General features: G+C 43.6%; 2 protein-coding genes across 4 annotated transcripts in view; one reads left to right on the plus strand and one right to left on the minus strand.

Moving 5' to 3' along the window:
- dock2 (dedicator of cytokinesis 2) overlaps positions 1 to 20,986 on the plus strand; it is a 634,661-nt gene that overhangs the window by 268,399 nt on the left and 345,276 nt on the right. The window contains exon 27 of the mRNA XM_078550540.1: positions 7,492 to 7,587. Coding sequence (XP_078406666.1) covers positions 7,492 to 7,587 — 96 coding nt within the window. The remainder of the gene's footprint in view (positions 1 to 7,491; positions 7,588 to 20,986) is intronic.
- The window catches only part of LOC144685723 (protein INSYN2B-like), a 120,250-nt gene that overhangs the window by 11,910 nt on the left and 87,354 nt on the right, over positions 1 to 20,986 (minus strand). The window contains exon 4 of one of the 3 annotated variants that reach the window (XM_078550541.1): positions 18,750 to 20,249. The exons of 1 other annotated variant lie outside the window; for it this stretch is intronic. In XM_078550541.1, the coding sequence (XP_078406667.1) occupies positions 20,063 to 20,249 (187 nt within the window). In that variant the 3' untranslated portion in view covers positions 18,750 to 20,062. Of the gene's footprint in view, positions 1 to 18,749; positions 20,250 to 20,986 lie in introns of those variants that run through there. One more of the 3 variants, XM_078550543.1, reaches the window with a different exon arrangement.

Here is a 20,986-nt window from a genome sequence, read left to right on the forward strand (position 1 = left end):
CAAGTCTTTCTGCTCCTGCACCGCCTTCAAAATTTCACCTCTTATTTTATATTGTCTGTCCATGTTCTCCCTACCAAAATGCATCACCTCACACTTCTCCACATTGAACTTCATCTGCCACCTATCTGCCCACTCCACCAACTTATCTATGTCCTCTTGAAGTTCCACACCATCCTCCTCGTAGTTCACAACACTCCCAAGCTTCGTATCATCTGCAAACTTTGTAATTGTCCCCTGCACACCAAGATCTAAATCATTAAAATATATCAAGAAAAGCAAGGGTCCCAATACCGTCCCCTAGGGAACTCCACTACAAACCTTCCTCCAGCCCGAAAAATATCCATTGACCATTACTCTCTGCTTCCTATTTTTCAGCCAATTTTGCATCTACATTGCTACTGTCCCTTTTATTCCATGAGCAATAACGTCTTTCACAAGTCGGCTGTGTGGCACTGTATCAAATGCCTTTTGAAAGTCCATGTACGTCGCATCAACAGCATTACCCTCATCGACCTTTTCTATTACCTCTTCAAAAAACTCCACCAAGTTACTAAACACGATTTCCCCTTTAGAAATCCATGCTGGCTATTCTTTATCAACCCATGTTTTTCCATGTGACTACTAATTCTGTCCCAAATAATTGTTTCTAGAATCTTGCTCACCACTGAAGTTAAACTGACTGGTCTGTAATTGCTCAGCTTATCCTTACAACCTTTTTTGAACAAGGGCGTAATGTTTGCAATTCTCCAGTCCTCTGGCACCACCCCTGAGTCTAGGGAAGTCTGAAATATAATGGCCAGTGCCCCTACAATTTCTACTCTCACTGCCTTCAATATCCTTGGATGCATCCCATCAGGTCCCGGTGCCTTGTCAACTTTAAGTATTGACAGTCTATTCAACCCTTCCTCCTTATCAGTTTTGAACCCTTCAAGTGATAGAATTTCCTCATCTATCACCATGGCTTGGGTAGCATCTACCTCTTTGGTAAAGATGGATGCAAAGTATTCATTTAATACCTCAGCCATGGCCCCTTCATCCATGTGTAAATTCCCTTATAGGTCCCTAATTGGCCCTACTCCTCCCTTTACCACCCTTTTACGATTAATGTGCCTATAGAAGACCTTGGGATTCCCCTTTATGTTGGCTGCCAGTCTTTTCTCATAACCCTTCTTTGCTTTTCTAATATGCTTCTTCACCTCCCCTCTGGACCTTCTTTATTCCTCTTGGTTCTCAATTGTATTTTCTACCTGACACCTGTCAGAAGCGTACTTTTTCTTCTTTATCATAATTTCAATCTCCTTTTTCATCCAGGGAGCTCTGGATTTGTTTGTCCTAACTTTCCCTTTTGATGGAATATACCTTGACTGTGCCCGAACCAATTCTTTCTTGAAGGTAGCCCATTGATGAGCCACAGTTTTTCCTGCCAATCTTTCGTTCCAGTCTATGTAGCCCAGCTCCATTCTTGCCCCATCAGAGTTGGCTCTGGCCCAGTTAATTATTTTTACTCTGGATTGCCTGTCGTCCTTTTCTATCATCATCCTAAAACATACAATGATCACTGTCTCCTAAATGTTCCACCACTGACACGTGATCTACTTGGCTCACCTCATTTCCAAGAACCACGTCCAACAGTGCATCTTTTCTTGTTAGATTGGACACATACTGCTATAGAAAATTCTCCTGAACACAACCTAGGAACTTTTGCACCTCTCTGCCCTTTACAGTGCCACTGTCCCAGTCTACATTTGGGTAATTAAAGTCCCCCGTTATAACTACTCTATAATGCTTGCAGATTTGTGCTTCTACATCCTTCTCACTAGTTGCCGGTCTATAGACCACACTGAGCAATGTAATTCCGCCCTTTTTGTTCCTTAACTCTAGCCAAATTGATTCGGTCCTTGAACCCTCTGGGGCATCCTCTTTCTCCAGCATTGCAATGTTCTCCTTAACCAACACCGCCACCCCTCCTCCTTTCCTTCCTTTCCTATCTTTTCTGAACACCTTATACACGGGAATATCTAACACCCAGTTCTGCCCTTCCTTGAGCCAGGTCTCTGTTATCACCACAACATCATATTTCCACATGGCAATCTGCGCCTGTAACTCCCCAATCTTATTTACTATACTCCGTGCATTCACATACATGCATAGTAACCCTGATTTAGATTTTGTTACTTTCTCCCTCACCCCGAGTTTACCTATTAACTTACTATTCTCTGTACTAGTGCTATCTGTCCCTCACAGTATTTTGCGCACCCTGGTATTCCTCTCTAGCATTTTTTCGTGGTTCCCACACCCCTGCTGAGTTAGTTTAAAGCCCTCCCAACAGCACAAGCAAAACGGCCTGCAAGGATCTCAGTCCCAGCTCTGTTCAGGTGCAACCCATCCGGCTTGTACAGGTGCCACCTCCCCCAGAACCAGTCCCAGTGTCCCAGGAACCTAAAGGCCTCCTTCTGGCACCATCTTTCCAGCCACACATTCGTCTGCTTTATCCTCCTGTTTCTTTACTCACTGTCACGTGGCACTGGAAGCAATCCAGAGATTACTACTTTAGAGGTCCTGTGTGCTAATTTTCTGCCTAGCTCCCTAAATTCTGATTGCAGGACCACATCCCCCTTCCTACCTAAGTCATTGGTCCCAATGTGGACCACAGCCTCTGGCTGATCACCCTTCCCAGAAGAATGTCCTGCAGCCGCTCTGTGACATCCTTGACTCTGGCACCAGAGAGGCGACATACCATCCTGGAGTCACATTTACGGCCACAGAAACACCTGTCTGCTCCCCTAACCAATGAATCCCCTATCACAATAGCTCTTCCTTTCTTCTTCCTCCCCTCGTGGTGCCACAAAGGTGGCTCTGACTGTACTCCACTGAGGAGCCAGCGCCCTCACCAGCTTCCAAAGTGGAAAACTGATTTCTGAGCGGGACTCCAGGGGGCTCCTGCATTACCTGCCTACTTCTCTTGGACTGCCTGGTGGTCACCCATTCCCTCTCTGTCGCCAGGCCCTTAAGCTGTGGTGTGACCACCTCTCTGAACAGGCTTTCCACATAGCTCTCAGGCTCGAGGATGCGCCACAGAGACTCCAGCCGCCGCTCGAGCTCTAAAACCCGGAGCTCAAGTTTCTGCAGCTGGCAGCACTTCCTGCACATGTGGTCATCGAGAACACTGGTAGCGTCCATGACTTTGCACAGATTACAGGGCACATATTCCGCTTGACTGAGCTGCCCTGCCCTGTCTTAACTCTACTTCCCTTACATTAACTTTATTCTACTTTGGATTATTTATATTACTTTATTATATTGGCCCTAAATTTCCATTATTCCTGGCGCTTCTCAGTTAAATCCAAGTATAGCAACTTTAAAAATATTACACTTTTCTGGTTTACTCACCAGTTCCTACTTACCAAGGCCGCCACTCTTCTATCTAAAGAAAGGTAGAAAAGGAAAGGAGCACCTCCTCCCTCCTCACCGAACTCCCTGTCACCAAACTCCAACTGAAGCTCTACTGCAGCCAAACACAGTACTCCAGGGCAGACAAAGTCAGCACTATTTTTATACTCTCTAAACCTAGCCTCTGAAAACCTGATTAAGCCAGTTATCTAATTAACTAGTTGCAGTTTCAAGCTGAGCCTGTATGAGCCCTCTTTTAAGCCTGGACTAAAACTCATCTTCTTCCAACCCTAACTGCAACTTTTAGTTAATTGCTAAATTAAAGCAAGACTAGACTTTAGATAGAATTTAACCCTTAATTCAACCCTTAAACTCCCTCAGTCACCAATCTCCAACTGAAGCTCTCTACTGTAGCCAAATATAGCACTCCAGTGCAGACCACTGCATGTTCTCCCCACTTCTCCTACTGAAAGACTTGATTCCAGCTGAGATAGGTGTAGATGCTGCCTTGTTGTCACTGCCTCAGTGAGCATTGGTTAGGTTGTTGGACTGCAGGGAGTTTGGGAGTTGAGTTTGATCCCACATCCTTCTCTCACACCCACAAACGTACAGCTTCCAGCAAGAGTCAGAGAACATCTTGATGTTTACCTCCTTAAGATGGAGTCTATTTTCAGTTAGCTGCTCCGCACTCAATGGATACTGACTCTTGCTGGGGCACAGGCTAGCCGGTGCCATGCAGCCTCCTCTTCTGTATCTCAGCAAGGTAGCCATCCTTCACATATGATTGATCATTAGTGGCTTTTCAAGCTGTGGTTGGGCTGGGGTTTGGGACGGGATGGGGAAAATCGGCCATTGCCCAGTCTGCAGGTGAGATCCTGGATAGCTGTGAGAAGTTAATCCTGCCACCAACCTTCAGGCCAATTGTAGAACAGAAGCTGCTATACCAACTTGGGGTGATAGCAGACTTTCCCCCCTCTTCATTTAATGGTTGTTGAATTTCTGAACCATTTTACAGTATTGTGAGAATTTTAATCCCCAAAAACCAGTGGTTGAGTCAGGGGAGATGTAAAAATGTTATTAAAAAATTCTCAACCTGCCTCCATTAAAACAGGAAGTGGGGCTGGGAATGGGTGACCAATGTGTTGCCAGGAGGCAGGTTGCTTATTTAAATATTATAATCAGGCGTCAGCCTCAGGTTTATAATCTGCATCTTAAATTCCCAGAAGGAAAAAAACTGTAGGAACTGGGAAATAAGAATACTGGTCCGAAATGGCCTTATATACTTTAAAATCGAGCACCAGTAAAACTGGGAAATAAGAGTACTGGTCTGAACTGTTTTCTCCTTCTGGGTTTTGAACTGGGCTGGGATTTTCCATGAGAGATTTGGCATCGGAGGGATCTAATGATCCCGGCAGTGGGCGGGGCTAGAAAATCCCGCCCCTGGCTGACTGGATTTCCTCTCCACTCCCTTGTTGTGGCCTGGTGTCTCAGGCCTTGCCACCCGACAGTCAGTCACATTTCAATCCGGCTTGCTAAAACTGGGACATTGAAACATTCTTTTTATAAGTTTTGGGTTTCCCAGCTGCAAAATAGCCACCCCATACACCTCCCCCATCCCCCCCCTGCCCCCACCCATCCCCAGCCACCAGCCACCAACTCTAACCCGACCTCCAAGTTAATATCAAGGGCCTATAATCCTGTAAAGGCAAGGAGACAATGCAAGAGTTAAGCTGATCGACTTTATTAGCAGTTTAATATGTTCCAATTGAAGAATCCTGCTTCAGACACCATGAAGTAGGCTTTGTAGTCTTGAGTATATTAACAGCAAGTCTTTATTACCAACTCACAACTATGTACATATTTACAGCAGAGGGTACAGGTACGGAACTGACTCCAGTTTAGATCTTTACTATCCATCTCTAGACTGACCCTGTCTCTGGGTCATGTGCCTTCTTATATCACCGTGTGGGCGGCATTGTACTCAGTCCCACATTAACCGTGTATGTACCAGACCCTATTACTACATCAATAGCCAAGGGAATGCCACTAAAAACTCTGAAAATTTTGTGTATGAAGAGTGGTACAATTCTGAACGAGTGGGCTGTTAGTAAAAGAGAGAATTTGCTTTTATATTGCTCCTTTCACAACTACGGAACATCCCAAAATACTTTGCAGCCAATGAAGTACTTTTCAAGTGTAGTCACTGTTATAATTTAGGGTACATGGCAGCCATATTTGCACAGTAAGCTCCCATAGACAGCAATGAGATAAATGATCAGATATTCTGTTTCAATCATTTAGGTTGAAGGATGAATATTGGCCAGGACACAAAGGTTGACTCATTTGTTGTTCTTCTTCAGATAGTGCCGTTGAATCCTTTAAATTCACCAGAGAGGGCAGACAGGTTTAATGTCCCATTCAAAAAACGACACCTCCAACAATGCTGTGCTCTCTCAGTCTTGGCCGAGTGCTCCGGTTTTTGGAGCAGAGGCTTGAACCCACTTGACTTTGGGCCGGACTTTCACGGAGTTGGACCAACCCTGGAGGCCTTTTGAAGTGACAGGTGGGACCCGGATGCAGAAGTCCCACTCCCATTTCTGACAGATCTCATTTTTGTTTGTCAGAGAAGGGGGATGGACGTGCATCACACAGGCAGGAAGCCTGAACTCAGAGTGGCCATTTGAAATTATTGCTGAGTTCAAACAGACCCCATTTTGGCTGTTCCCAGAGTCTGAACCCGTTGTGTGGGAGTCACAAATTTATGCAGTAATGTAACTGCTCTTGGTGGTCAGATAAGGTTTGTTTAAGTATTATGATCTGAAGTTATTTAAATCCCCAAGTTTTTAAAAGCAAAATAGAAAACAGGCTGAAGCTACCAATTAGAGTTAAGAAAATACACCGGCCACTGGGCTGCTTTGATTAACAGGCCATCTTTGTAGGTTAGAAAAAAACTATCTGGTTCCTGTAGTTTCAGTAGAGTTCATTGTTAACATTTCCCAAGAGCTGTTGTTACAGCCGAGGTCATTATGAATGCTTAGCTGAGTTTCAAGAGCTCCAAAAACACTTATCTCAGTGGGGAGGTAGGAGGAGAGGAGAGTGAGGAGGAGCTCACATTTTGATTGACAGCTTAAATAAGCTGGTAAAAGATTAGCTGTCCTTTATGTAGTTACTGAATAGAAGTTCATTTTTATAACAGATTAAAAACTCAAGGGATCGAAAATCTTTGCACGGGTTTAATGAATGAGAGCTTTTTTTCTGTATCAAGTGTGTATAAGTGAGGGCTCTTTTAGATTGTTAGAAGTTTTTTTTCATCTCCACGTGGCTCCAGATGTGTACCCATAGTGGATACTGAGTGAATGGCTATGGAGGTGGCATGGGTGTATGAGGTGGCATGCAAGGGGCACAGGGACATGTGTTGGTAGGTGCATGGGGAGTGGGTACGGGATGTAAGCGGGTGTGAGGGGTGAAGGAGCTTCCAAATAATAGCTTCCAAAACAACTGGGTCAATGTCCCAGAGAAAAGCCTTCTAACCAGCCCACCTAGTACTCACCTGTCCCCACACTCACCTGTCCCTGTGGCTGCCTACTGTCTGTTTCCAGGGTTGGCAGGCCTGACTTTATTCTGTAACTAGCCCCCAACAACCTCCCCAGAGTGAAAATTGGAATTAACCGGGTCCTTTAAATTGAGGCAGTTCTATTAAATCAGAAAATTTCCTGACGAGCTACCCACCTCAATTATGGAAATGTCTCCTACTATCTCCAAGGTGAGGATACTACCTATGAGCCAAAGCCTGGTGCAAGGGGTTATGGCTCCTTCCACCTCAGAGAAGGGGAGAAAGAAATTGGATCCATAATGTAAGATGCTAAAGACTCTGTGGAGAAGGCAGAGCAAACAGAAAGGAAGAGCATTACAGTTGTTGACTTTTACTACTATTACTATTAAAATGCACCTGTTTCTAGATATATAACTGTATTTAGGGCTTTATCCAGAAATTGAAGACTTTGTTACCTGATGAATGTATTGCCTCAACCTGATTCAAAATGGCTGTCCTGGAATTGACACAAAATGGCTGCCTCACCATTCTTCTTTTCTTTTCCCTAGGGTTTAACTCACAACCATCTCCAGGGGATCATAACAAAGTTGCTCCGAATTGTGAACCAGACAGTTATTAATATGGGAAGAGACCACAGCCTGGTTGTAAGTAATCATGCAAATCACCCTTCTTCTGGGATCCATTTGTGCAAATATGTGGTGAGCTCTGCTTCGCTTGGTACCTCAGATTGCCATCTGTGCAAAGGGCTTCAAAGTTGTCAGTGAAGCATGGGGAGAACGGTGCTCAACTGGGGGCCCATGAACTACAAATATCCCTCTTCTTTTGTATTGTACCCAGGGGTATGGGGTGTCCACATATCCCACTGTTTGCCGGAGGCTATCTGTGACATTTGATGATGGGAGTAATGTGCAAGTTCCAATGGTCCAAATCAATATTAAAGAACCATTAGATTAATTATTTAATGAGCACGTGTGTGGCACAGTTACAGTGTGAGACCCGTGAACATGCCTTGGAATTTTGGCCCAGTATTTCTCTCTTCCTTTCTAGTTGGATAAACTCTGTGACCCTGAAAAAAAACGTGATTCTGGAGTCAACCTCTCAACAAATTGCTAAATAAACAAAATTGTAGCATTCTGGTTGCGGATGGGACCTGTTTCCATAGAAACAGCAAGCACAAAAATATTCCTTAGTATTTTCTCTATCTTAAGCCTCAGTTTGGGGGCGGGTGCTACAACTGCTCTGATTTATCTGGTCTTCTTTCCAGAGAGACAGCTGGGGGTTTGTAAAAATAAGAAAATGTTTCTCACATACAGAAATCACAGTATTTGACAAGGTGTTGCAGGAATTTGCTGCTGGGCTGTGTGTGACTCACCAGTATTTCAGTTTTCGTGTACTATTTATGTTCTTTTGGGGCCTTGAAGGCAGTATAATTATTTATATCTATGTACCTCCGCACACAAACATGACCTGATGATGATCAGTTGTGGCTCATGGGGTAGGCACAGGTCTGGAGCATGGCTTTGATCTAGTTGTTAAAGTGGAGCTGTGTTTAATGTGGACTGCCTCTTTAAGGCAGCTGCTCAGCAACATTGTGGCCTCCCCAATCTTTGCATTAACCTTGGGCCCAAGCAACCTACACTCCAGACTCAAGACTGAGGTTAGAGCACAGCAGGGCTGAGCAGGCCTAGCAAGCTTGATGTATTGCACTGGTACTGATTGGGAACGTCTCGCTATGACATGCTCCAATTAATGTATTGGTGGAGGAATTAGACTGGATAACTTAAATTATGTTTGTTTGTTGGAGAGACCAATTCGTGCAACTCATGAAGGGCGGGGGATTGTCTGATCCTAGATGTGACATTTGATGATGGGAGTAATGTGCAAGTTCCAATGGTCCAAATCAATATTAAAGAACCATTAGATTAATTATTTAACGAGCACGTGTGTGGCACAGTTACTGTGTGAGACCCGTGAACACGGCTTGGAATTTTGGCCCAGTATTTCTCTCTTCCTTTCTGGTTGGACAAACTCTGTGACCCTGAAAAAAAAATGATCCTGGAGTCAACTTCTCAACAAATTGCTAAATAAACAAAATTGTAGCATTCTGGTTGATGAGTTCGGAATGAGGGAGTCAAGTATGGTTGGTGGCAGGCTTGTGTCTCTTTTGTAGGTCCAGGAGGAGAAATACTGCCTCGTGGGTTGATAAAAACTAAAAAGCAATGCAGCTGCTTGGCCCTTTTTTTTTGCCTGAATGGCCTCTAGTTGTCCCTATAAGGATGCTGTCCCTATAGTGCCACTCAATGCCTGGTACATGTCTGCACAATATACACTCTGCCTTCTTAGTTCCTGAGTTTAAAACCTGTGAATTTAAGGAGCCCTAAAACTGCAGGCAGGCACCCTGGATGACTGAAAGTCGCTCGAGTTAATATGGTCTCCAATACTTCCTGTGCTGATTGAGCAAGTTAGAACTTGATGTAAAAGTTGGTGGCATGATTTTGATTTAACATCAGAAAAACAGGCAACGATGAGTTGAATTTCTTTCCTGTCATTTCCAGTCTCCATCCGTCATCAACAGTTGACTTCTTTCAGAATTAGTGCTCTGATTGATTTATGCTCATTTCATAGATTTTTCTGACAGGATTTGCAAATTGCTTGGTATTGACAGGAAAATGTAGAGGCAATTTAAAAAGGAAACATGTTTCCACAATGCACCCTGGGGTAGAGTGGTGTTACATCGATAAACCAAATTGCTGTGAAAAGTTGGATCAATCTGTCCTTTCTCCTCCAATAAATTGAAGCCATTTTAACCATTGTCTAAAGCTCTGCAGAATTAAGCTTCCCCTAAGTGTGATCCTTGGTCAGGTTGAATCACAAGGATAGATGTTGTTGAGACATATCAGGATTAGTTGGCTTTCTGAGGTTGGCGTTGAAGCGAAATGTCATGGCAATGATGCATGAGGGAGACTGACTTACAGCTCAGCTGTATCAAGGCTCATATGGGCATGCTTAAGTACTTTCAGCAAGAGCACTGATTTTCTCCTTAGCGACCATATGTGCACAGCCCGAAGGGGTGTGCATTTTCTGGATGTGTGAATGGATACAATAGAGCTAATGCAATGTGTATCATTCATACTGAAGGTGCTCAAGCACCTTCACCATGTAGGACTGCAGTGGTTCAATAAAGGTCGACCACCATCTTCTACTCGAGGCCAAATGCCAGTGACACCACATCTCAGGAATTCATACTGAATCTGGGGGTGAATTTTACAGCAACACCACCCAGCTCCCCAGTGCCAGCAACATATTTGAAGTTGGGGGGAAGCCTCATAAAATAAATAGGTGGCATGCCTGCCGCCTTCCCGCACACCCCCGACCTGTCTCCCACATTATGGTGGGCAGGTAAGGCGTTGGGCAGCTTGTCCACCCTTGGGCCAATTGAGGGCCTTAAGTGGTCAATTAATGGCCACTTAAGAGCTTCATTCCGCTGCCGCTGTATTAATACGTGTGGCAGGTGAAGGCAGAGGCAAGGCGGGTAACCCAGCAGCTTTCACTGCACAGGCTGCTTTTGGATAGGAAAGTGTTACCTCATTTTGGGGTAGCCACCCCCAAGATCACAGCCCCCACCCCCCCCCCCCCCCACCTTAGCCTCCCCTCTTGGGCTCTAAAGCACAGCCACCCAACCCCTCCACCCCTCGCTGGGGTCTGCCAGGCAGGCCCATCCAAAATCCCTGGAGTTACCTGAAGTCCAGTATCCATGACACTTCTTCTTTGGGAACTGCTTGTAGTCCCAGCAGTGGCCACTCCTCAATTCTGGCACTGCTGGAACTACAGCGCTGCCAGCCAATCAGATTGGTCAGTAGCTCTCTAGGGCGGGACTTCCTCCCAGATGGAGGCAGAAGTCTCACTTTGAAACAATTTAGGCTGTGCCAGTGTATTATCACTGCAGGGCACACTGGTTTCTGGTCAGCATGGTGCTTTTTGGTTGTGTTGGGGATGGGGAGGGCAGGGCTAATCCATCCCCACATAAAATTCACCCTTTGATTTAAGAGAACAACTTTGTGGAAAATGCTGCGCAAACTTGCTGTTTTCCTCATATTTTTAAATGCATTACACAATGATGTAATAAGTCATATTATTGAGTGTAATCCACAATAAGTCCTGATAGCTTCATGTGCGACAACCTGCCTCTCAAGGATTGACCTCTACAGCCTTCAGCAAAGGCGCGCCTTATGAAGACATCCCATCTGAAAGGGATTGTTCACTGCGTGTCCATCATCTTTCATAGATGGAAGGATGCTGATGATGATCATCTCCCATTTCAAACAAGAAGAAAATGGATTTTCAGTTGGGTTTTCTCTGACAGTACCCTTTATGCTATATACATTAGGTACAACAGAACTAAAGTTATATTTATTGGAGGAGGAAAGCATTTAGAATTGACAATGTCATTGCCCACTTGATTCTGCATCTGCATGATTTTATATTAATTTTAACAAATACTTCAATTTTATGAACTCTGAGCTCCTTAACCAGTTTGACATGATGAAATGGTCAAGAACAGATGAAAGAACACAGATCCAAAACTGTTCATGTGAAAGGTCATCGACCTGAAACATTGGGCAGGATTTTTATCTTATCAGCCAGCCAGCGTGAAACGTGCGCTGCAACGCTGAGCGCTGCCGGGGTGAGGAGGGGATGAGGGCGAGCGCGGAATCTAGCACATGCACACGAGTGCGCACACTGAGAGCTCCCTGAGGCACAGAGCTGCCTTAGGGGGCTGAAGATTTTTAAAATCAAAAATAAAGAGTTTACAGATGTTAAAAACATGTCCTCTCATGTGACTCTGTCACATGAGCAGGGACATGTTATAAATGATATTTCAAAAATTTTTATTTTATTTTTAATTCCTGTTGGAAACCTCATCCTGCCCGTGGATGAGGTTTCATAAAAAATCCAAAGGCCATTTGGCCTTTTTGCCTGCCCGGCAATCATAAGGTTGGAGGGGCAGCAAAAAATGTCAGTCAATTAATACTTTAATGGCCTTAATACGCCTGTTAATTGCCTGTGGGCATGCTGCCGACTCTGGCCCGCCAACTGAAATATCGTGTGAGTGCGTGATGACGCCGGGATGCTCACCCAACGTCATCATGCGTCATTTTACACTTGAGTAGGTTGGGCGGCGCTCACCTGCTCAGCGAGAAATTCAGCCCATTAACCCTACTGTCTCTGCAGGTGCTGCCTGACCCGCTGAGTATTTCCAGCAATTTTTGTTTTTATTTCTAACATTATCTGACTTACCTTTGGGGCTCCCTTCAGGAAGCTTTATGCTCCTCGATGCCCTGTGCTCCTGGTGACATTGGCAACAGATGCTGATCGTGGTCAGAATCAAATAGTCTGAATTGTGTCACCCGACCCTGACTTTTGAACCAAAATTGAGGCTCTGGCATGCCTTATTTTAATCCCCCCCCACAACCCATTGTTCTCGTTGCAGGCAGAGGCAGAGGGTCAAAGTTGTGTTTTTAGAGTTCAATTCGGGGTGAAGAGAATGAGTCACCTGATGAATCAGTGGGTAAACGTACTCCATAAAAACCAGAGCAGAAATGTCCAGAAATGTGCTCTTTCTGTGGAGTTAGCTGATTTCCATAGGCTAGTAAATCAAATAAACCTGACAATTTTCTGATTTGGGTTATGCAGCGATTAACTATTGTACACATATAGCTCCACGTCAAAAGGTGCCAACTGTGAAATTAGTGCGTAAGTCATGATAGGCATGTGGCTAATTCCAGATAATAGGAGTTGGTGAAAGTGACTTTTAAAAGAGTGGATAAAACCTTTACAAGGTGAAAACAACGTAATCTCACTGGATAGCATATAAATAACAGTCCAAGCAATCAAAAAAAAATCACCTACCTCTTGAAGGATGGTTGCTGATAGCATCTTTTACATTGTTGGTCAAGTGACCTTTAGTGTGATGGAAAATGGATTTGTACCTCCATGGATTGGGACTTCTAGCTTGTTTTTATATAACAAGACTAGTTGGAGAAACACTTGAAAGCCAAAAACGTTGGGCCTAATTTGGAATAGGTCCCATCTGTTAAGACCTGTGCTCGAGGTGACTTTAGCAGGGAAACCAGGAAGCATGGAAGTGCTACATTTTCCATGCATAATCTCTTTTTTTTAGAAGGTGGAAATTTGTCTGTGTTTCCTTAAGTGCTGAATGCAGAAATCTTGACCTTGCAAGAACTCTCCCCCCAATGAGAATCTTTTGCCAAATCATTCTCCAGTCATCTGGCAGCTGGTTACACGCAAATAGCTCAACGATAACCCTCTCTCTAATTTTCCTTACCCCCTTTTGGGGATTCAACAGTCTCTCTCTCTCCCTCCCTCCCTCCCTCTCATCATTCTCTCTCTCGCTCTCTCTCCCCTCCCTCTCACACTCTCTCCCTCACTCTCTCTATATTTCTCCCTCACTCTTTCTCTCTCCATCTCACTCTCTCACCCTCTTGCTCTTTCTCTCTCCCTCTGACTTACCGACTTTCTCCCTCCCTCTCACTTTCTCCCTCCCTCCACCTCCCTCTCTCCCTCCCTCTCTCTCTCTCTTTCTCTCCCCTCTCACCCTTTCTCTCTCCCCTCTCACTCTATCTCTCTCTCCCCCTCTCTCTCAATCTTCATCCTTCTCATTCTCTCTCTCTCACTCTTGAGTGAAGGCTGAAGCTCCTGCAATTAATTTATAAACCTGACAAATTAATGCCAACTCTTTAAAGTGTGCTGCCTTGGATTCCCCTGAAGGTTTACTGGGTAACATCCACTAGAATAGCTTGTCGGGAGGATGCAATTTCCAGCTCCTAATTACTGTTCAATGAGCTGTGTTGTAGATTGCAGCTGCCAGTAAGAACAGGATCAGACGAGGCTGTGAAGTCCACACACTCTCTAAGTATTGCTATTTGTAATTAAATCCCAAAATATATAGCAATTTGGGCAGTAGAGAAGTCGAGTTGGTTGGGGTATGGAAGTTTCTTGGCCACACAGGAGGAACTGGAAGACACGAAACCAAGCTACTATGCTACACTTAGCCAGTCACCTCCGGATCAAGAGGCCCAGAATTTATAATTGAGCCTGATGTTCAAATGGAGTTGTGAGGAATATTGTAAGTGCTGTATTGTTGGGAGTTGCTGACCTTCAGATGAGGCAGACTGAGTAATTACAGGCTAATCAGCCTAACCTCGGTAATGGAAAAATTATTGGAAAAAATTCTGAAAGACAGTATAAATCGTCATTTAGAAGTTCAGATTAATTACGGACAGTCAGCACAGATTTGTTAAGGAAAGGTCATGTCTGGCTAACTTGATTGAATTTTTTGAGGAGAAAACAAGGAGGGTCAATGAGAGTAGTGGGTTTGATGTAGAACATGATTTTTTCAAGGTTTTTGACAAGGTCCCCAAAAGGGAAAAACAGTACAAACTGGGAATTAAGAATACTGGTCCAAATTGGTCTTGTATACCTTAAGATGCAACAGCAGTAAAAACTGGGAAATAAGGGTACTGGTCCGAACTATTTTTTCCCTTCTGGGTCCCAAAAGACAGACCACAAGAAAGATAAAAGCCTGTGGAATCCAAGGAAAAGTGGCAAGCTGGATCCAAAATTTACTCAGTGACAGGAAACAAAGGGTGATGATTGACACGTGGTTTTGTGATTGGATGACTGTTTCCTGTGGGGTTCCACAGGGCTCAGCATTAGGTCCCTTGCTTTTTGTGGAATATATCAATGATTTAGACTTGAGTGTAGGGGCATGATTTTCTAAAGTTTTCAGATGATTACAAAACATAACTATGGCCGGAATTTTCCGGCCCCACCACAGCAGGTTCTCCTGCAGCGGATACGGTGAGCCATTCAAACGTCCATTGACTTTAGCAAGACCGGAAGATTCTGCTGGCGGGAGGGGCTGGAAAGTCCCGGCCTGTGTTTGATAGCTGTAGACTGCAGGAAGATACCAATGGGTAATTGGGCAAATGGAATTCCATCTGGAGAAGTGTGAGCTGAACAGAGCTTGGGGTGTATGTCTACAAACCACTAAACTTAGCGGGACAGGTAGATAAGATAGTTAAGAAGGCATACAAGGCCAGAAATTTGCATTCTGAGGTCGGGTGCATACGAGGTATGTTTTCAGGTGCTTGATTGTGCTGCACGGACATTTTCTTTGTTTTTTTATTTTATTATTTAGCAGTCTGCAGCTCCCTGAGGCAGCTGTCGGCCTCCAAGGAGCTCAGTGGAAGTGCTCACCAGCACCTGCAGTGCCCGCCCCCAAAGGCAGTGCTGAGTCTTCCTCTGGGCGTGTTTTACGCTGGCTGGCCAATTAACGGCCAGCCAGCGTAAGATTGTGTTCACAGCACAATCTTGGTCGAGAGCAGGTTTTATATCTACTACCGGCCACGTTGACCTCAGGCACACCACGAGGGTAAAATTCAGGCCATAAAATATAAGAAGAGGAAGGTTACATTGGAACAGTATAAAACACTAGTTTGGCCTCGGATAGAGTTCTGCATACAGTTCGAGTCACTGCATGAAAGAGAGAATTTGATCACACTGGAGAAATGCAGAGGAAATTTGTGAGGAGAATTTTAATAGTGAGGAAAGATTGGATAGACTGGGGTTGTTTTTTTTTGGAACAGAGGAATCTGTGGGGAGATTTAATTGAAATGTTTAAAATTATAGATAGAGTTGATAGGAAGGACTTAATTCCCTTAGCAGAGAAGTCAGTAACCGGGTGGGGGCGTAGGAAGGGATTCTCCGGTCCCACCAGCGGTGGGCCCCGTCACGGGCAGGATAGAAAAATTTCGAGAGCGGCCAAATGTCAATTTCCGTCCCACGCACGATGAGGCCCACCGCTGGTGGGACCGGAAAATCCCGGCCACAGATCTAAAATAATTCGGAAAGGGATTAAAGGGGAGTTGAGGATACATTTCTTCATCCAGAGGGTGGTGGGGGTCTGCAGCTCATTGTCTGAAAGGGTGGTGAAGGCAGAAACCCCCATCACATTTCAAAGATACTTGGATGTGCATTTGAAATGCCGTAACCCATAAGGCTATGGACCAAGAACTGGAAAGGAGGATTAGGCTGGATAGCCCTTTTTCAACCAGTACACACATGATGGGCTGAATAACCTCCTTCTGTGGCATAAATATTCTCTGTTTCTACTTTCTATGAGATGTTAAAGCTATCCGGATGGACATTAAAGGCCATCTAAAATGCTTTTTAGATAAGCATTTCTTCAAAGTCTCCTTGATATCCATCTCTTTGACCGTGCATTCTGCCAGTCCTCTTAATTCCCTCCTTCTCCTTCTGGGTTTGACACTGAATTATCAAACTCATTGGGATATTTTGCTATTTTAAAGGTGCCATACATTACTGGTAGTGTTTCGCAAAAGTTCTACTGGTGTCCTGGACAACATTCATTTCGTAGCTAATGCAGCCAAAAGCAGACTGCTCATTAACCCCAGTGCTGTTCCTGGAACACTGCTGCTGCAGTGTAACTTCTGTTTGCTTACACATTGAAAATCACTGCACTCCCCAGGGAAATACATGGTGAGAAGCACTTTAAGATGTTGATGCGATAAAATTTCTATATATGCAAATATTTCTTTATTTCCATGTGTTGATCAGCAAGCACAGCTGATTGATTTGTGTGCAATGAAAAGCCATCAAAGTGACACATTTTCAAAAAATATCATTGCTTGAATGTATTTTACAATTATATTCAATAACATACAAAGAAAAGTCTTATTCCTGTACAGACAGTATACAAATTCAACTGTACCCCATATGCCTATTACACAAGTGTTAACCTCATTTACTGAGGTAAGACACACCCATATACAGCATCATATGTAACACAAATTATTCACTATTTTACTCCTGTTTGCACTTTTCAAAATAGACCTCTATATTTTCACCTCTTACTCACAACTGATAGAATATATATATATATATATATATATTTTCTCTTTCTTTGGCAATCTTGCCACCTTCTCTACTGAAGGACCATTGTTCTCCTCTGGTATCTCAGCCAACTGACCAGTTTTCATCTGTGAGCCTGGGCAGTGAGGCTCAGCAGGTTGTCGAACTGTGAGGGGCGGGTAGTGAGAGCAGGCATCACAGTCCAGCTCGATCCTGCTTTCCCCAGCTGATGCCCACCAACACTGCAAGAGTGACTAGCAAGTGCTCAGGAACGGCACTCAATCTGCTTTTGCCCCTCTCTATCCCAAGGACTCTAAAGTCAATCAGTGTTAATTTACAGCCACCGTGGTGGACATTAGCTAACTTGGCATTGATGGAGAATCAAACAGGAAACCTTTAAGTTACACACTATCTTTATCGTCATGTTTCTTGCCTTGTAATATCCAATATACAAGCCACTCTTGTGCATAAATAGCACTTCTGTACCTGCATGTATTTTGCGGCATATAAACTGCATTAATGTGCAAGCTTCTCTGCTGCATGAGGCTATATTCCAGATTTTGAGAAGCATCAGGTAATTGTTTTTTTCCTTCCCGTAGATTTATCAAGAAACTACTTGGAACTCATATTAAAAGACTTATTTTTTAACTTTGTAACTCCTGACTCTTCACAAAACTCTGCAGTCTAGGACCACTCCCTATCTACAGTGCACCCTCTAAGCCTTATCTCACACTCTTGGGCTAGATACAACCAAATGCCTATCAGCATAAAAAGGATCCATCAAAATTCTCTCCCCTTTTGTCTCAACCTTTCTTGACTGCCCCATTACAATAAATATTATGGCCTGTGCGCCTCTTTCATTGTACTTCCTAAGCTCAAATGTAATGGGTAACAAGCTCTTTCTCCTCCTCGCAATCTCACTGGGGCGAAGTCACAGAAACTTTATTTCCCTCAGTCTCCACTTCCTCCTATGATATCCGGACTTCAAAAACTCATAGAGTCATCATCTTCATGCCACTTCCTGAGTTACCCCATCTTCCTCCTTGCCTTCTTAAGTGTTGATATAGTCTTACACTATGACCTCACTTTTCACCTGTGGTTCTCAATGGTAATTGTAGGTAATAGTAGGCTTAAGTAAATCTCTGCCTTCCAGGATTAACCCATGTCACCTTCTAATTATTTTCAATTCACATAGTACAATGCTGAACTTAACACTAATATTACACAAAATGTGACTGGTATCAGAAACAGCTTTAATACTATTATACATGGCTGGAATTTCCTGGAACCTGCACTGAAATGAGAAAAGATAAAAGGAAAAACTGCAAGCACTGAGAAACCAAAATAAGAGCAGAAAATGCAGGAACCACACAGTAGCTCTTCCAGCATCTGAATTAGAAGCCATGGATTTCTGGAATGTTTTACTGTGCTGATACTGCTTATCATGAAGAATATAAAATTAATGGCACAATTTCAATTTTTTTTAGTAAATTGCAAATTGAGAGTTTGTTCTACAGAAATATTCAGTTAAGACTGTTCATCACAATTTAAACCTTTATAAACCACTGGCTAGGCCACAATTGAAGTTTGTGTCCACACATTAGGGAAAATATCAATGTCTACAGCAGATTAACCAGAATAAAACCACATACGTAGGGCTTCAATGTGTGGAGAGACGAGAGGAGCATTTTGGATTGTGCTTCTCCATTTATCAATCTTTGAGGATTTTTTGTTGTACACTTTGTAATTTTGCAGAAATGTGACCTTGGGATTTATGTGGGGCCGCACATTAGCCCCTGAATGCTTGTTAGTGATAGTATGGGACAAACATTTAAGGTGTTCTTGTGACATATTTCTCTGTCGATCTTAATGCAGCCATTAAGCCATTTATTTTAGATGGATCAGTGCCTCTGTTAGATAGATTGTTATACAAATATACAATTATCATTAGCAGCTGTTTCTAGCTTACAACATATCAACCAGTCCTGGTATTTCCCTGCATTTGTCACACCTTCATGCGCATTTAGGTTATATCAAATTCTGTATTTGACTTATGAACAAATATGACTGATATAATATGGAACTCACTACCACATGTAGTGGTTGAGGTGGCTAGCATAGGTGCATTTAAACTCTTTCGAGTTATCAACAGTCACAGATTGCAACTCTTTCGAGTACAATCACAGTTCTTGGTTTCTGGGAGTGGGACATGAACCCACAACCCTCTGATTCAAAGGCAAGGGTGCTATGAACTGAGCCACAGCTTTAAACAGAACTACACTAAGGGAGAACGGATAGAACAATATGGCGACATGAAGGAGGCCCATGTGGAACATAAACATAAGACCTGTTAGACCGAATGGGTTGTTTCTGTGCTGTAAATTCTAGGTTAAAATAGAACAGGCTGGAGAAAATTATGCCTGGGACAAAAAGAGAGTTTAAGGTTATGGGTGGACTCAAGCAGATTGCCGTGGAACATTAACCAGTAATTCTGTAGTTTTGCCGCACTCTCGGTTTCATCTCACAGTTTCCCAAGAGGGGATTTTCTTTTATATACAAAGGGGGTGCCGCTTATACATGGAGAGTGGAAAATTGCAATGCTAAATATGCCATTTAGAAGCAGTAAGAGAATGACCATTTGAAAACACGGGAATACAAACATTACCCTCTGCGCAAATGTCAATAATGAATGAGGCTGCAGTCCTTATTATTAGACTGAATTGATTTCACCAGCTGACTTGGAAGCTTAAATGCTCCACAACATTCATTATTGCTATGTTTTATTCTGTTAGTTAATCAAAAATAATTATTAGACAGAGTGCTGCATTTACCAAATGTAGTTCTACTGCGATCCATCAGCTTGTACTGATTGGCATAATCTGTTGGGTGTTATAGGTCACCTACACTAGGCAGGTGTCACTTCACTGCACAGTTATATGATGGTGCATCAGGTCTCTTTGCAAATTTTCTCACCTCTCCACTCTTCGCGTCTTGCCTCTTTCTTCGCTCGTAGCCGTGGCAACTGCGTTACTTGGTTCACATGCTGCAACTGATCGCAGCTTGCCCCAAAATGTACAAGGTGCCCCTCAATGCACATTAATTTACAAAAGTTGCAAGGGACAAAATAAAAACTCATTTCACGGCAACAATCTTGACAGCAATCACTCACAAACACCAAAAGCAGGCTTTCTTAGGCTTGCGTGTTTTACTCTTCAGCTCTTGTTTCTGACTAGTCTGTGTATCTGTGTTCCCTCTGGGCAAATGCGGTTGGTGTGAACTTTCATCTTCGCTTTCCAGGGCTCGTAGCACTTGATGGAATCTGCCTTCCTGTTGTCTAAAGTCATATTCTACACTGGGGAAAAATACAGATAGATCAAATAAAACTGCTGCCAGTTAAAAATATAACTGTGTCAGTGCCAAAAGTTAACACTAGCAATATGTGACACTTCCCTTCATTTCCTTCGACTATTGTTGGTGTATTGAGTTTAGACACTAGCTTTTTGCCTCTGGGACCTATGCCCAAATCCATTCCCAGTCTACAAAGATGAAAACCTCCTCTGTACATTAAAAACTTTGGATAGACTCATTCCAGCTTGCAGTAGAAAAATACCCAATGTACAAAACAAAGGTGCCAGTTCTCTGGGGAGGGGAGATGGTGGCAGAGTGGTGATATCATCGGACTAGTACTCCAGGGGCCCAGTCTAATGCTCTGGAGACATCTGTTTAAACCCCGCCATGGAAGCTGGTGGAATTTAAATTCAATTAATAAATTAATAAATACGGAATATGCAGCTAGTGATGATGACCATTAAACTATTGTTGATTGTCATAAAAACCCATCCGGTTCACTAATGGCCTTTAGGGAAGGAAATCTGACATCCTTACCTGGTCTGGCCTACACATGATTCCTGACCCACAGCAATGTGGTTGACTCTTAACTGCCCCCTAGCTAGCCACTCAGTTCAAGGGCAATTAGGGATTGGCAACAAATGCTGGCCTTACCAGCGATGCTGGCGCCCTATGAAAGAATAAAAACAAACTCGCAGAGAATACATAAAGGCAGGGTTGTAGGGAATGGAAGAATGTCAC

Source organism: Cetorhinus maximus, chromosome 10 (genome assembly GCF_964194155.1).
Source record: "Cetorhinus maximus chromosome 10, sCetMax3.hap1.1, whole genome shotgun sequence".
In the NCBI taxonomy this organism is placed as follows: Eukaryota; Metazoa; Chordata; class Chondrichthyes; order Lamniformes; family Cetorhinidae; genus Cetorhinus; species Cetorhinus maximus.